This window comes from Acartia tonsa, chromosome 12, assembly GCF_053477335.1.
Source record: "Acartia tonsa isolate MP-2025a chromosome 12, ASM5347733v1, whole genome shotgun sequence".
NCBI classification, from domain to species: domain Eukaryota; kingdom Metazoa; phylum Arthropoda; class Copepoda; order Calanoida; family Acartiidae; genus Acartia; species Acartia tonsa.
Window position 1 is genome coordinate 14,682,908 of NC_137271.1, and position 17,894 is coordinate 14,700,801.

At 31.6% G+C, this 17,894-nt stretch overlaps 1 protein-coding gene across 1 annotated transcript in view; it reads right to left on the minus strand.

Moving 5' to 3' along the window:
* The window catches only part of LOC145333191 (uncharacterized), an 80,412-nt gene that overhangs the window by 617 nt on the left and 61,901 nt on the right, over nucleotides 1–17,894 (minus strand). The window contains exons 5-13 of the mRNA XM_080178340.1: nucleotides 16,101–16,137; nucleotides 14,311–14,365; nucleotides 10,140–10,186; nucleotides 3,438–3,518; nucleotides 3,022–3,171; nucleotides 2,352–2,511; nucleotides 1,695–1,806; nucleotides 1,277–1,398; nucleotides 709–815 (exon numbers count right to left, since the gene is read on the minus strand). Of these exons, the coding sequence (XP_080034466.1) occupies nucleotides 709–815; nucleotides 1,277–1,398; nucleotides 1,695–1,806; nucleotides 2,352–2,511; nucleotides 3,022–3,171; nucleotides 3,438–3,518; nucleotides 10,140–10,186; nucleotides 14,311–14,365; nucleotides 16,101–16,137 (871 nt within the window). The remainder of the gene's footprint in view (nucleotides 1–708; nucleotides 816–1,276; nucleotides 1,399–1,694; nucleotides 1,807–2,351; nucleotides 2,512–3,021; nucleotides 3,172–3,437; nucleotides 3,519–10,139; nucleotides 10,187–14,310; nucleotides 14,366–16,100; nucleotides 16,138–17,894) is intronic.

Genomic DNA, 17,894 nt, shown 5'->3' on the forward strand with positions numbered 1-17,894 from the left:
ATGAAATTTAAAAACCAAAATTAAACCACATTTTAGCATAAAAATGAGTTTTTGTTTAACTGAGAATGATATTCCTATCCAGTTTTTTGTTTAGGAATGAATATCTTTTACCCTCGTGAATAAATGATGACCTATCGGTCCATCATTTATTCCAATATTCATTCCTAAACAAAAAACTGGATAGGAATACCCCACTCCTAAAAAATTCATATTTGACAGTAAAGTATAGTAATTTATAAATGTTCAATTTAGCGAGTCATAGAAATTGAACAAAATTTAACAGAATTAGCCCAAAACTATGCCAGGACCTATGTGAAGCATTTCTGAAAGGTAGAACTCAATCTGTAATTATCGAAATCTTAAGCTAAAGACAAAAAAAACTACAAGGTAGAACGATGTCTGTCTCTACTCTTCAGGGAATATACCTACCGGTCCTGTGATAGTTTAAGCTATTTTCTTGGGGTGGGACACTCCCAACCCCCCAAGAAATGAAAAAAAAAAATTGTTTTTAAAACTAAAATTTAAAAAGGAGGGTCGACTAACCCACTCCCCCCGACAAAAAAAAACAATCTCCCCTCTCAAAATTTTTTTTGTCTCTTTTTAAATCTAAAATACAAATAATTAGGTTGATCAAACCTTTTGAGGCAAAGCCCCTATAGGCTAGGGCCGAAACCGCTAGTACTTTATATAATAGGAAGGATAGGATACCTCTATTTCTTTTTTCTTGTTCCCTTCTGATGGCTGCCTCTTCAATTTGCTGCAGTATTTTCTTGGAGATAAAAGATTTAGGTTTGTCATCCTCTAACACTCGTCCTCTGAAAATAACAGGATGTTTGTCTGTTTATCTGTGTCTATGTGTGTGTGTCTTTACGAAAGATCTCACTTATAAATAGGCAAATATGGTTCTCATTTACAGGAAGCTTCTAAAAGCTTTGTATATATTTTCTTGGTTGGTACCCTTTACCCTGTAAAATGAATATTTACGGACGTGCTATCCTTATATAAAAGCAACAGGATCTCTGTCTGTCTGTACCGAAGGATCTGGCTTACCGCTTAACCGATATGGGGTTCCTTTACAGGGTAGTTTCTCATAGGTCATGGGAAGGTTTATGACTATTTTGGGATTGGGTACCACCACCCTTCTGAGAGAAATCTCCTAGAAAAAAATCAACCATTCCCCCCCTCCCCCCAAACATTTTCTCCCTTTTTCTTTACGCCTGTAATTTATAAAGTAGTTGTGCTTCAAACAAATACAATCACTATAATCTAATCAAACCTGACTATTTCTTTCTGTTGTTGCTTTTGAAAATTTGTAACAGGCAGTCTTCTTAACTTTTTCTTCAGGACAGCCCTTCTACCATTGATGGTCTTTTCCGCAATTATTTTTACTTTTCCAACCTAGAAAATGTTGAAACATAAAATTAGGTGTTTTTAAACTGACATTTTTACTTATTCCCAGGAGGAGACATTGGAATGTAAATTATTGTAGTACCCAAAGTTTTAAAATCACACTTATTCATTTACTGGCTTAAAACTAGAGGCGTGCTTAAGGGGGGTGGTTACAGCCCCCTGATAAAATGAAGGGGTATGGATACACTCCCCAGGTGTCCACCCCCTACACCCTTGTAAACCCTCCTTGATAAGGGACCACACACCCCAAATACACCCAAATACAAAGAAGCCTCGCCACTTACTTTAGGTTGTTCAGTTTCTATATCTTGTGGTTGTTGCAATCTTTGATATTTTCTGGAATCTTCGTTTGTAGGCAGTAAGTCAAGAATAAGGTCGTCTTTCACGTTGGCATTCCTAATCATATGCAATAATAGATTTATTATTACCTGGCTCTAGCACTAAATTTTCATATTCTCTAATATCAACGTATATTCTACATCATTTATGCAAGATTTGTTATATCTAAAGTTGCGCAGTTACTCTGTAACTATTTTTTGTGCATCCATTCGTTAGTCTATAAAATTAAGGTATAAAAAAAGGATGACAACATCCATATTAAAGCACAAAAAATCATTAAAGGCCAAATATACAAATTTAGTTCTATTTTTAGTGGTAAAAAATTTACAATGTATTTATTAAAAATCGCGAAACCTTTCAAACTTATTTTTGTATGTTTGAATATTTTGTAGCTTGACTGTTAGACCAACGGACCAAGAAATTGTATACTAGACGTTCATTGGTACGGGAAATCTTCAAAAAATTCATCTATCTTGAATAGCGACTGAGAAAAGCGCATTTCCACATATTGTTACGGACTGACAGATAAAAATTTAATTATAAAGTAGCTTCGCAACATAAAAAATCATTTCAACTTTTAAAAATATTGAATAATTTTTTACTTGAAAGTTTCTGTTGTAACTTGATCTTCAATAGTTGTTGAAACATCATTCTTTTCAAGATTTGGTGTAGCCACTTCAAAACTCTCCTCTAAGTTGTCAATTTCGTTGTTGGCAGATTTTTCAGTTGGTTTCAGTTCAGTTGTATATTGTTCGGTAGAAGCTAAAAAATTATAATTTTTGAATCCACAAAATGTAATGGCATGTCTTTTAAAACCAACCTTTATTACAAAACTTTATTCTGGAAGTTTTAATTCTTCATGAAATCAATAAAATTGTCAAGATATTCCCCGCTGAACAGTGAACATATATGGTTTTCCTAAATCGTCTAGCTTCTAATAGGTCATGGGAAGGTTTATATATATTTTTGGATAGTGTACCACCGCCACCTCTAACAAATCACAAAGAACCCCCCCCCCCACCAAAAAAAAAATAATACATTTTATTCTTAAATTAAAATTTAAGTGCATGGGCGGAGTCGTTTTAACAACTCCCCCCCCCCCCCCTCCCTCCAACCTTAAGTGCTCCTAGAGGCATCTAGTCGTTAATATAGATATAACAAAATTTGGGCTTTGATTCGAACCCATCAACTACCTAATAATATTTCTAAACACCACATTAAAGCTGTCTTTAATAATTTTTACGTTATTAAAACTAAATAAACGCAACCTACCTGGCCCGAAAAATCGTCGATTTTTCATTTCTTGTTCGAACATTTTTGTTGTCATTTTGTCATAGGAATTGTCCACAGAGAGAAGGTTGATGTTTTGTCTGGCTCGTAAATGTTCCAATTTGTCCTCTTGCTGGCTTTTTAGAAATTGTTCTTAAATAAAAAAAATAAAAGTCACTGGAGGTTTTTTTGTCTGTCTGTGCGTAGTTTAAAATCTCACTAACCGCCAGCCTTTCTGGTCTCATTCACATTAAAGCTTTTCATGTGAACAGATAAGGTTTATAACTATTTTGGGGCAGGGTACCACCATCCTCCCAAGAGAAATAGGCCCTAGGAATTTTTAAAAAATAATTGATAAAATTATTGTAAGGAATAGTTTTTTTAATCGAACCACAAAAACCTACTGTAAGATAATTTACCTTTTTTGCTGGGCAATTGAAACATTTTTCTAAGATTGGGTTGTTCGTCTGGAATTTCATTCAGAAAGCTATCTTCAACTCCTAAAATATAAAAATAAGTAACGTCAGCCAACCTTTAAAAAAATGTAGCCACAAGCTTAAATCCTATTGTGGGACACTAGCAGCTACGAAGTATTGAGGTATATGAGGGTGGGAGGGTAAATGACCATTATCCATTTTCAATTTTGGTCTATTAAAGGAAGCCTGCAAGAAATAACACGCTTTAACTGCTGAAAGACTGCCACAAGAAGACCCAATACCCCAAAATTAAAGCCTTAAGCTTCAATAACAAAAAAGTTCTAGGCATTTCAAAATAGCATTTTATGTACAATGGAATTTTTGAAAGATTTCCAATGCTCATAAAAGAAAAAACAATATTAAATTACGTCGCCTAGACATAAAATTATAACCTTATCTTTGTCAGAAACTTAGATTGCCTGTAACCGATTACATTTTTACAATAAAAACATCACATTTCATAGTCAAAATCTATGAAAAAAATTCGATTTAAATTGCATTTTTAACGAAAATCATAGCGGAAACAAAGGGGTAAACTAATACAAGCTTAGCTGTGATTGGTTGTTAAGCTGATTCAGCTTTCCGATTGGCTACAGTACATTTGGTACAACGCAAGTAAAACTTAATTTTTTTTAATGATTTTGACTATAAAAATGGGTATTTTTATTGTAAAAATATAATTAGTTACTGGAAACCTAAATTTATGACAAAAATAAGCTTATAATTTTGTTTCTAGGCCACGTAGTTTAATTTTAAAGTTTTCAACATGAGCATTGCAATTCTTTCAAAATTTTCATTGTACATAAAATGTCATTTTAAAATGCCTAGAACTTTTTTGTTATAGAAGCTGAAGGCTTCAAATTTGGGGTATTTTGTCTACTTGTGGCAGTCTTTCAGCAGTTAAAGCGTGGTATTTCTTGCATGCTTCCTTTAAAGAAAGAAAATTTTCTGGTATGGATATATTTTTTCCAAGGGTAATTTATCTTGTAAAGGGGGTGGTGCCTTCCCCCAAAGTAGTTAAAAACCTATAAGAATCTACATTGTAAAGAAGAACCATGTCGTTTTAAGTTATGTGGAATTGTTTATTTTTATTTATTTTTGCTTGTTAAAATAAAGAGTTTTCTCGTATTCATTCGAATCCGGTGGATAGGAACCGGTTCTCATCCATACGAAAAAACTATGTCTAGCATCGTATTATATCCAGCTTTCTACGAATATAGAAATGTACAATCATAAGATTAAAACTAGTTTTTTTAGCCGGTGACTTCGTCACCTCGGGGCTAAAAAAACTAGTTTTAATCTCATAATTGTACATTCTATATCCGCGGAAAGCCGTTTATAATACGATGCGAGAAATAACTATTATGATTTATGGATCGCAATTAACAATCAAATACTTAAAAGGTCGACAATACTCATTTTACGGATGTGTACACTAAGATTTCAATGAATCAAGATGTCTGTCCGTCTCTATGTCTATGTCTTGCAAACTGTTGAACAACTGATTGGCTTCTACTTATGAGATAAGGGTGTTTTTTTACAATTTAACATAACCTAACTTAGTCTAATGTAAAATAAAACGAAAAAAAAATTAAAAGTGTTAATCACCTAATAATCTGACCAAAATTTAAAACGTGTACATATATTAAGTGAAATCTTGTCGACTATGCAGGTATACAATACAATGAGGTACATATAATAATGGATAAAAACATAGGCATTTTGCATTCTTGCATTATTTAAAACTTTTATTGAAACCAGGGTTTTAAAGGGATAGGACAATGAACGATAAAATGATGAAATGAACATCAATCCTTATAGGGTAGATTAGAATTGTTGTTTCAAATGTTTCAAAAGTTTCAAAAGTCAACGAATGAGGCAACGTGTTTATAATACTTTGGGTACCAGTGTAATTTACAGTCCAATTTTCCATTTCCCTAGACTAACCAATCAATTTTACCTATACTGTAGGGTAGGGGCGTGTATAATGGGAGAAAAACCCACCAAAGAACACATTAAATATTAGTCCTCCCTGTCAGAAAAAAATACACGAACATGAAATTACCGAAAAAAATTGCACTGTAGAAAATGCATTGAACATTGACACTCAATAGATTATGTCGACTAATAGGCAGAATAAAAGAAGTCAAATGTAACATATTATCAACAAAAATATTTTTAATAGATTATGACGACTAAAAACCACAAACTCCTTCGATTTTCCTACCCTTCTTACCCACCCCTCTTCAAGTACATGAAAAAACAAAATATACTTCCACCTGACTTTGACAGGTTTCGTGATTTTTTGTAAAATTGATTGTTAGAATAGCTACCCCTGAGTAGTCAGAGCTGACAAACTATCGACAATATTATAATGAAATTCATAATAGTAATTTAAATATAAACAAGGATGACAACATCCATAAGTAGCGAAGCATATAAAAATCATGGATGAAAATACGTACAAGTAGATTTACATATTATTTATTAAAATCTAGAATAGATTTATTGGAGAAAATAAACACGAAACCTCACTTTGATTTCTATGATAAATGATAGACCGACGGTCAAAGTAAATTACATAATGGATGATCAGAATAATAGGAAAAATTATTTTGAAACTGACAACAAAACATTTTTGAAAATCAGACTAAAAACACCAAAGATATGGGGAAATAAGTAAAAAATATGAAAATAACCAAAAAAAAACCTGCTGGAAGGCAGTCAGACCGTCAGGGATGTTTTTTTTTAAAACGACGGGCAATTTAATTATGTTATCGTTAACTTCAACAATTTTAAAAGTTGGACCATAAACACCAAAGATATGGGGAAAAATATGAAAAATATAAAACCCGCTAAAAATAAGTCCAACCGCAATAAATGTATTATAGTTAATTATGCTCCTTAGTGATGGAAATGCTGTCAAAAAGTTTCAGACTTCTATCTTTCATAGGAGATGAGAAAATCACGTTTCCCTTAAAACGTTTCAGACATACGGACGGACAGACGGACATTTCAAATTATATACTAGCTTCGCTATTAAAAAGAGGGGCCTGTGGGGTATATATTTCTAACAATAATAAGTATTATGGTAGGGGCGCAGCCAATTATGATTACAATAATAGTTAAGTATTAGGTGGGGCGCACTTTAAACACAATCATCATTTAACCTTAAGTTATTTAAATCAGGCACAAAAGGATTGTTTTCTATAGATTTTTATGTCATAAAATGATGTTGATATAAGATTTTGTTCAAGGCTCTTACTTTTTACAAATCAGGTGGTTTTTTTTACATTTCTCCCCCCCCCCCCACTAACAAAAATTTCTTAAAATAATACCCAATTTCATAGAGTTGATTTACTCCACAATTGAGATATTTATTTCTTCCTCCCCCTCAAATATAAAAGCATGGGCATCCTTGCTCTATATAACACATGAACTTTTAACGTCAGGAAAAAAGTAAATTTCTTTATTCCTGCATAATCATATTTGACGATTAGCAACTAATTTTTCAGGCTTCTGATTAATATTTTTCAATCTAAGTTCATAATTTTATTTCTAAGACGCCATCTGCAGTTAAATATTGTCTTGCAGCCGGCAGCCGCAGCTTATTAGAAAAGAGAATACAAGGATAAAAATGTTTTTAAAAAGACATTTGTTTAAATCCTATAATTTTAGAAATTAAGATAAAGCAGCTATAAGTTAATTTGTTTATTTCAATAAAATCTTATAAATTTCAAAGATAAATTTATATCTAAAAGTTTTCTTTAAAATTTTTGCAATTTTAATCCAGGCTTCAGTTTGGTCTGGGGCTTTCCCTCAGATAGACGTGCCAAGCGAGCAAGAAAACTCACCAGTCCATAGACGTTCAAGGGGGGAGGGTAATGGGGTGATTACCCCGTCCCAAATAAAAAAATGTCTCTATGAAATAAAGATTACCCCCCCCCCAAAAAAAAATGAGCTTTTTTATTTTCAAAATTTTACCCCCCCCCCCAAATAAAAAAGCTTGGACACCTCTGCACCAGTCCCTTTATTTTTAAACTTTTTTTAAATAAGAAGAAGGGATTTTCTTGCTTACCTAGCCACTTTGAGAAAAACTGCCATTTAAATAACATATTTATTTATGTAACGTTGTTTCTCTACAATTAGTTTACTATGTTTAGGTTAGATTTATGAGAGCCCCGCGGGAGTAATTTGAAAGTTTAAACCGACAATAGTACATTGTACCATTTTCAAAATACTGGAAAAGACAAAATTATTTAATTGCCATAAAATGGCCTTTGAATGACCGAATTTTAATCATTAGTAAAAACTAAATTATTATGAGTCCTTTATATGGGTGATTTTAATCTTGATTCTTTAAAGAAACGTGTTTTTACAATGTAAACTATTTTTAAAAGCGAAGCTTTTCTATAATTAGGGTCGGTCCGTCCGTCCGTCCGTCCGTACGTCCGTCCGAGATAGATAGCTTTTATTCGTTAATTTAGGCAGGTTAGAATTGTCCTATCGATTTCAAACTTTGCATGATGATTCCTGAAGTAGTTGGGTATGATTAAGAAAGCGTAGCAACTCTATAATCATTACCAGAATGTCCGTACGTCCATTTTAAACATGTTGATTTTTCTACTTTTTTAACAACAAATTTTCAAGTGTTTTAATTATCCGTTTGATCTGATTTTTGGTATATTGATTCCTGGGACAACAAAGAACAATATTATAAGCGAAGCAACTCTATAATCAAGTCCAAAAATGTAAGTATGTCCATAAACATTATCCTGTTTTTAAGCAGTTTTTCAACAAATTACCTACAATTTTGATTCGACATTTATACATTTATGTTCCGATTTTTCAGTTCAGATACTATACAAGTGTTACTGTCCGTATGTCCTACCGTTTCAGACTTCAGTGCTTCGCTTTTATGGATATTGTCATCCTTGTTATTTAAGAAATAATTTGATCTTCTAAAAAATATTGTGCAGAAACAACTAATTTAATACCTAAAACGTATTGTAAAAACTTTTTATTTTTAAAAATTTTTGTAAACATGATTTAAACTGTCCATCTGTCCTCCTTAACGCTATGGAGGAAATTTGATTTTCTCGGTTGCTATTTGAGATTACTGATTCTTTTTGTTTTATAACCCTTACTAAAGAGCATCCAGTATTTACAAGAACCAATGTTTTGCTAACCAAAATATTTTTGTGCAGTTTTAATTATTATCACTTTATCATATTATTTGATAAATGGTCAGTATATATATAAATAAAGTATATTTTTATAAATAGAAGAATAAAATTCCAAGTCATGCCTATCAAAAAAAGATATTTAAATCAAGGAAAGTTTTGTCCATTAGTACCATTGTGATAACATTTAATATGAAAAAATGAGTGTTAATAAAAAATATTTATGTAATCTTATATTCTAGTTGTGAGGCTACTATGCACTTTGTTACGATATAAGGGAAATGTGATTTTCTCGGCTTATATCTAAGATAAACAGCTGAAATTTTTAGTAAAGATGAGCATCCAGTATTTAATTAACTTATTCCGTAAAAATAAAGATTTAGTGTTTTATTAGAAACTGCTTTATTGCTTTTTTTCTTTTTAAAAGCGAAGCTTTTCTATAATTAGGGTCGGTCCGTCCGTCCGTCCGAGATAGATAGCTTTTATTCGTTAATTTAGGCATGTTAGAATTGTCCTATCGATTTCAAACTTTGCATGATGATTCCTGTAGTAGTTAGGTACGATTTAGAAAGCGTAGCAACTCTATAATCATTACCAGAATGTCCGTACGTCCATTTTAAACATGTTGATTTTTCTAATTTTTTAACAGCAAATTTTTATGTGATCTAATTATCCGTTTGATCTGATTTTTGGTATATTGATTCCTGGGACAACAAAGAACAATTTTTTAAGCGAAGCAACTCTATAATCAAATCCTAAAAATGTAAGTATGTCCATAAACTCAATAAACATTATCCTGTATCAAGAAGTTTTTCAACAAATTTACTTACAATTTTGCTTCGACTCTTATACTTTTCTATTCTGATATTTCAGTTTAGACACTATACAAGTGTTAATGTCCGTTGGTCCTACCGTTTCAGTGCTTCGCTTTTATGGATGTTGTCATCCTTGTTTTTATGAAAACTCTATAATTTACTATGTCCGTTTGGCAATCCTGCATTTGAATTTTTTAATCTAAACTACCCATGAGTACTTTGATTATAACTAATAACAACCTCAAAGAAGAGCTGAATATAGTTAATTATAGAGTACCTTAGCTCCTTAAAAGTAATTATGGCGGCTTTTTTTATATCTTCATTAGAATAGCATAAATGATAGAATATGGAAAAATGAATGAATAGTATTCCATCATATATATTTTTTTTATAAATAAATTCTTACATAGATTGATGGTCATACGAGAATGTTACTTAAAGAACAGAAATTCAGTGAATCTCACAAAAAGCTTTTCTTGGATGGCAGCTGAAAAATTCATGTTTTCCTCACTTAGTTTCATACAGACTTAGATACAGACGGACGGACGAACATTTCGAATTATAGCGTAGCTTCCCCACCAAAAATACAATATTTGTTTTGGTAATATTTTGAAATAATAACGATGCAACTCTATGATTATTATTACCTTGTCCTGAGTCCGCATGGACCAACTGAACTCCATAAGATGCTTCCCTGAAAACATAGCAAAATTAATTTCTTTATATATAAGTAACATGGTGGTGTAAGACTGTGAAGGTTTATAGCTATTTTGGGGGAGGGTATTTTGTCCCTAGAAAAAATAATCCCCCCCCCCAAAAAAAAATTTAGTTTTTATTTTAATTTTTTTAGTGTAGCCACTAACATCCTTAGATAAAATAACAGCTCTGTCTGTAGCTTAGAATCTCGCTAACTGCTGGACAGATATGGTTCTCCTTTACATTGAAGCTTTTTAATGGTTATTGGAAGGTTTATAACTTTAACTTTTATTTTTGGAAACTAAAATTGAAAGTGGAGGGTCGTCTTACCCCCACACCCTTCCCTCAAGTGCCCCTAGAGGCCTCTATGGGCGAAACCGCTAGTTGTCAGGTAGGATGTCAGTCTGTCTTATTTGCATAAGCATTCTCTTGCGGCGCAGCCACTATTTTGTTATATTTCAGTTTATCTGTTGTTGATTTAATTGAAAAGAAGCAATCTGTCTTTTTCACAAGCTTCTATGAAAAGAAATTCTTGTACAAAGTTTAAAAATTGCAAAAATATACAATAGCATTCTATCCATAAAATTTGCAGGCTTTCTTTATATTTAAAATATAATTTTTAGTATTAAAGCTACTCCATAATTAGTATGTACGTCGGACTATCTCTTATTAGTAGCGCAGCAAACCTGCAACGTACGTATATAAGTTAACACCATTAGATTATCCCAACAGCTATTTAAGATAGGTGCCTAAAATTTCTATATTTTATAGCATTTTAATCTATAGAATGTGTAATTTCGTTCATCACTTTTACGTAAACTAATTTATCATTGATTTGCCTATTTCTTAAAATCGCTGTTCATTGTTAAAAGCGAAGCTTTTCTATAATTAGGGTCGGTCCGTCCGTCCGTGCGTCCACAGCGGTTAGCTCTTTTCGTTAATTTAGGCATGTTAGAATCCTATCAATTTCAAACTTTACATGATGATTCTTATAGGAGTTCAGTACGAGTAAGAGAGCGAGGCAATTCTATAATCGTTATCAGAAAGTCCTTACGTCCATTTTAAACATGTTGCTTTTTAACTTTTTTAACAAAAATTTTTTTTGTGATAAAATTACCCGTTTGGTCTGATTTTAGGAATAAAAAATTCCTAGGACATCAAAGTACATTGCTATAGGCGAAGCAACTCTGAAATTAAGTCAAAAAAATGTAAGTATGTCCTTTAAACAATATCCTGTATTTAAGCAGTTTTTCAACAATTCTACTTACAAGTTTTGTTTCGTTCGACTTTAAAACATTTATATTCTGATTATTCAGTTCTGACACACTACATATGTGTTAATGTTCTTTTGTCCTACCGTTTCAGAGTTTCGCTTTTATGGATGTTGTCATCCTTGTTTATCTTATAGTTTGGGCAAAGAAAAATTGCATCCATAGAAAGTTGGGATTGGTTAATGATAAATTAATCTTCAATCTTTTTTTTAAAATTAATTTTCTTATTATATAAAGTAAAAGCGGCAGCGCACCTAGCATCTAGGGGCTTCGAATTCAAAGAGCAAAAATAGCCTAGAAACATCAAAAAACGTATGTGAAGCTTAATTAAAATAAAGAACCCAATCGGTTCAATAGTTATTGAGATCTTAAGCTTAAGACAAAAAATTACTACTTTATATAAAAAGATAGATAAAGTTTTTTGTATGAAGCAGATGATCTTGATAATCACTAGTCATAAATTGTTGTACTTTTCAGGGAAGCTTTATAAATATCTTTTTATAAAGTTGGTTTTAAGCTATTTCTTATTAAAAGATTATCCTTTTGTTCAAGGAACCTATTAAGTTCTCGTTTTAAAGAAATTTAGACATAAATAAGGTTATTCTACAATCCTCCCTCCAGGAGCTAGTATAATATTAATTACTAGCGGCTTCGCCCCTAGCCTCTAGGGGCTTTGCCCTAAGAGGTATAATTACATCTACTATTACTTACCCAGCAGAACGGATTGCAAATTTTCGCAACTACCCAGCAGGAAAACATTTTCTCGATTAAATAACGAATTCGCAAAATTCGTAAAAAAATAGTCTAATGTGTTCTCAAGAAAATTACTACTGGTGCTGCTCATAGTCTAATGTGTTCTCAAGAAAATTATTTTTTTTTAGGGAGGGGGGGGGTAAATTATCATTTTTGGGGGGGTTGGGGGTGTCCCACCCCCCAAGAAAATAGGTTAAAACCACCACAGGACCGATAGGTATATACCCTGAAGAGTAGAATCCAATCGGTTGAGTGGTTACCGAGATCTTAAGCTTCAGACGGACGGACGGACAGAAGGACGGACAGACATCAAGCTACTTTGTATTATAGATAGCAATTTAAAAACACCTAACTCACTAACTTCCTATTAAATCAAATTGGTATAAATGAAAAATTATGTATTGTTTTGTCAATACAAAAAATATGTTCCTTCAAAATGTTAGAAATATTTTTTAAAAAGTATCTAACTGTCTGTACCAAAGAATATCTCTGCCCGCTACACCGATATTATTCTCCTATATACTGTAGCTTCTCATAGGTCCTGGAAAAGTTTATAACTATTGGAGGGGAAGAGGGGGGGGGGGGGGAGTTTACCATCAACCACCAAAGAGAAATCACCAACCCCCCTCCCAAAAAATGAAAATAAAATCTATCGACTGCACGTATTTTTGTCTGAAAGTAATAACTTTGCATTGTTGTCTCTAAATTGGACAAAAAAGGGGAATTTCTCTTGGGATTGTGATGGACTAATCCTTCCCCCCCCCCCAAAGGTTTTAAATTTTACTAGGACTACAAGCAGCTACATTAAAAACCATATTGGTCCTGCGGTTGGCGAGATTCTTCGGTACAGAGACATACTTTATGGGTCATCTCAAAAAACGCCCATCTTAGAAAACGCCTATCTCAAAAAACGCCCATCTCAGAAAACGCCTATCTCAAAAAACGCCCATCTCAGAAAACGCCTATCTCTTACTTTATAAATGATACTTTGCTAATACTTAAACTTGTCCGTAATTTAAAAACTAAGTATTATATTTCAGTTATGGTATAAAAATTGCAAACCACCATTTATGCTTTAATTTTTGTCACAAAAGAAAATATAATAATAATAATTTTTCATCAAACATGTATTTTTGGTAGTGAAGCTACTGTATGCATATATCTGTACGTCGGTCTGTCTGTAATGATAGGAGGTCTAATTTCTAAAAGAACTGCGGACAGTCAATTATCCTTCGCCAACTAATCACTACACTTCCCTTAACTTTCCTCTCTCTTCTCATCTCCTCCTCTTCCTTTCCCCCTCACTTTTAATATCCAACCCTTTAATTACCCTTCCCTCCCCTTTCAACATATTATAATTTTTATCTTCTTTTTTCTCTTTTCTTTCTTTCCATCTATGGGTGTTCACCTTATGATTTCCAACAGCTTCGCTACTTTTGAACGTAATCATCTTTGCTTTTAACATTTATCATTTTCATTTTGTAAATAATTATTGCGTTACTCGTGGACATAATTGTCCTATTAGCTTGCATAATTCAGATATTAGTAAAAAAAAGTTAAAATTTACAATTATTTGCTAAAAATATTAACAGACCGTGAATCTATAAATTTATGATCTATAAATAATAAAATTTTAATATTACTTTAATTTACTTGTGTATTCAAAATTTTTGCCACTTTTTTTTAAAGAATAAATATTAGAAAAATGCAAGTAACTTTTAATTTTGACAGTAAATTTATAAGTTTAAATGTAAAATCCAGACAGCTACCTGTTCTAAGTGTTGGAACCGTTTTCGTCTGCTAGTTAATTGTTCGTATTTTTCTTATTATTTATGATTTTTTCCATAAGATGAATAAATCATTTTAACAACGAAAAACAAAAATTTCGTCTGCTAGGAAATGGCTTTTTGTTCTTTTGCAGGGAAATCGGTCGTGTTTATATTTCCGACAACGCTATTAGCTGATTTCGAAGACCTAATACAAAATCGGGACTGGGTCCCCGCTCAGTGGGCGGAGTTACAAATAACACATGCCCCCTCTTGTCTTCTACTTTAATATTTTGACTTTCGGAAAATTTGAATTATTGATAGTTGGTTACCTTAGAATTCCATCTGTATCAATGTATCCATATTGTCCCCACACTTCACCATTGGCTGAAAAAAGAACAGTAAAGAAAATCAAGAAGAAACAATAAATAGTTAGTTGCCACTCTGTGATAACTACCAAAACATGTAGTTCTTACTTGGGTTTTAGATCAAATTGGCAAAATTTTTGAATTTGTGAGTAATTTACTTCAAAGAAGTTGTATCAACTTTTTTGCTTTTTATTCAAGATAGCTAGCCGGTTCTTTCAGTAAGTAGTAGATGTAAAATTTTTCATAGAATTCAGATATGCAATCAGTTTTTTTGTAGACCTCTTATTTTTTAAGTAATTTAAGTTTTAAAAAAAAATAATTAAGTCGGTTTTAAGGTACTAAAACGCAACAAAATAAAAGAAGAAAATAGCCAGTATGAACAAAAATAGTAAGATCTTTAATTTGACACCTTACTTTTAAAATTCTGTTGAGTAATTGTTGAAAAAATCAATTTTTTTAACCTCGGTTTATTCAAAACACTAAACCTAAATATTTTCTCATACAGACATAAAAAATATGGGTTCATATATACCATTAGAATGAGAAAAATAATATAAATCCACTCTAAGCAAAATTGAAAAGGTTTAAAAAAATTGTAATAAAAATAGAAAAAAATAAAAAGTTTATTTTAAGAATTGTAACTACTAAATAGCCAATCACAAATCGCAAAAATTGACGAATCGGGAAGCTTAACCTATAAAAGTAACCTATAGAATTGCCAGAAAAAAAGGAGAACGTTCATACAATATATACAATAGATACTACAATAAATATAGTGATATTAAAGAACATGTAAAGAATGAAAAATTATGAACAAATATGCATCAGTCTGTTTATAAACTTCAAAACAATGCAGTTAAAAATACATTATTGTTTCTTGTGTTTAAAAAATATCTGCTACATTGCATTGTCTTTTGTATAGGTTTTCTTCAGGTTTGGTTCAAGCTAACCCTTTAAAGCCGAACATTATGATTCTTAAAATAAACTTTTTTTTTTATTATAGTTTTATAAAACTTTTTCAATTTTGCTTAGAATAGATTCGTAATATTTTTCTGATTCTAAAGGTATATATGAACCCATGTTTTTTATGTCTGTTTGAGAAAATATTTAGGTCTAAAGTTTTTATTAAACCGAGGTTAAAAAAATAGATTTTTTCAATAATTACTCAACAGAATTTTAAAAGTAAGGTGTCAAATTAAAGATCTTACTATTTTTGTTCATACTGGCTATTTTCTTCTTTTATTTTGTTGCGTTTTAGTACCTTAAAACCGACTTAATTATTTTTTTTTAAAACTTAAATTACTTAAAAAATAAGAGGTCTACAAAAAAACCGATTGCATATCTGAATTCTATGAAAAATTTTACATCTACTACTTACTGAAAGAACCGGCTAGCTATCTTAAATAAAAAGCAAAAAAGTTGATACAACTTCTTTTGGGGATTTTCTACGCACATAGCTCCCAGTGACCTCAAAAACGTGGAGAGGGCTCAAAAAGCTAAGAGAAACTTTGTCTGAAATTGCATAAATCGTTTATATTAACGGGAAATTAAATTTCATTTTGATAGAAAAAAATACAATTTGTACATATTTTTAATTATTTGGTGCATATATAAACTTTCAAAGTTGCACTCATTCAATTCGAAGACCCTTTATAATTTTGGCGTAAAAGTTAGTTAGTTGATGTTTCAGCTTTGCTTATATGAAAATTGTCATCCTTGTTATGCAATTTTCATCAAAGAAATCTTTAATATACCTGTTCTTGTCTCAATTTTGTAGCTTCCATCTTCAGCCTAAATAAAAATAAAATACGATTAATATTTTTAAAAACATACCCGCGACGTCGGGTTCGAATCTCGGCTTAACATCACGTTGTGACTGAAGACGTTAAAAATTGTTTTCAATGCATGCTGCTTTGTCAGATGGGCGACATTAAAAGTAGGAGTATGGGGACAAAGACCAAATTGTGTCAAACTCTATCCATGTGACGCCATGAAAATGAGGGAGATAAGATGAGAAGAAAACCCCTAAAAAGAGAAGGATAATCCCTCATATTTATGACGTCACATAGATCATTTTTGACACAATTTGGTCTTTGTTAGTTGGGGGAATGCCTTGTCCAAACAAGGCGAAATGCACTTGTTCACAAAGGTCGTTTAATTAAAGAGTTAGTTGTCTGTTAATATGGCATGAACAGGAGGTACGAGGTAATTGAAAGGTAAAAAAGTGGTAAAATAAAGCAATCCTTTGAAATTGAAAAAAATATTTTATCGATTGTTAATAAAACACTAAATTGACTTTCCTTAGGTAACTTATTAAATCCTTAAGATCTTGCATACCACTGAACCAATTGAAGTTGGGATTTTTATGAAATATATTTACTGGACCTGGTATGGTTTTTAGCTATTTTCCTGAAGCTGAGATAAATACCGTCTAAAATTCTTTTTTTTACAAAAAAAAATATTAAAATTTATTGTACAAGATCATAAAATTTAATCTTTTAACACATGTTTTTAAAGTGTCATTGAATTATTTTTAAGTATCTTTTGAATATGCTTAAAGGGAAGATCTATAATTTAGATTTTTGTATTTTATGATATATGATTTTTCATTATGTCTCATAACCAGTTTCAATAAGCGGATATTAAACGGATTTGGAGCCATACTGGGAGCGAAAATCATTAATGGTTTTATTATTACTTGAATCTTACACCAGATTATCATGTTCTCTAATAAAGTGAAACTTGTAGCTGGATAAAATAACGAATCCTCCACCTTCCCTCACCGTCCCCTCCCCTCCTACTGGATGAACGAACTGACCAATAAATGATGTCCATGTCAGCAAATTAAATTAACGACAATTTTCCCCAATTTCCACGTTTATTTTATACAAAATAAGGCTTTTAATTCCTTAAAATATTTTAATAATCAAAATAAAAAGTGTCTTTTTAAGATTAAGAATGATGATTCTTTAAAGATAATTCTTTTTTCATTCATCAAAAAAAGAAGATTTACAGAAAACGCCCTTGTCACGAGAATATACTCAGTAGGCCGGTCCATTAGTTCAACTTTGGATTTTTGAACAGAGCTATTAAATGATGCATTTTCAAGTTTCAAAGCCTATTGACTAAATAATTATCATTTTTCATCTGTATTTCTGCCAGTCTGTCCAAAGCATTTTGGAAGAATGTAATTTTCTCGGCTTCTTTTTAAGATAGATGACTGAAATTTTGTTTTAAGATTTACTATAACAAAGAGCTTTCAGTATATATAAATCAATTGGTCTGTTTGTTGGTACGTCGGACATAAATATATTTTTAGGTTTCTTGATTTTCTATTTATCTTTCTATATTTTCCCATTATTTTTTATGACCACCCAACATCTGCTTTATAACCCACTTTGTCCGTTTGTCTATCTATGATTTTTTAGAGGCTAGGGGCGAAGCCGCTAGTATTACCTAAAACAAGTTCAGAGAATAACTTGTTCAAAATACCTTTTGTGTGTAAAGAAATATTGCCCTAAAAATCGCCCAAAAAATTATAACCCTCT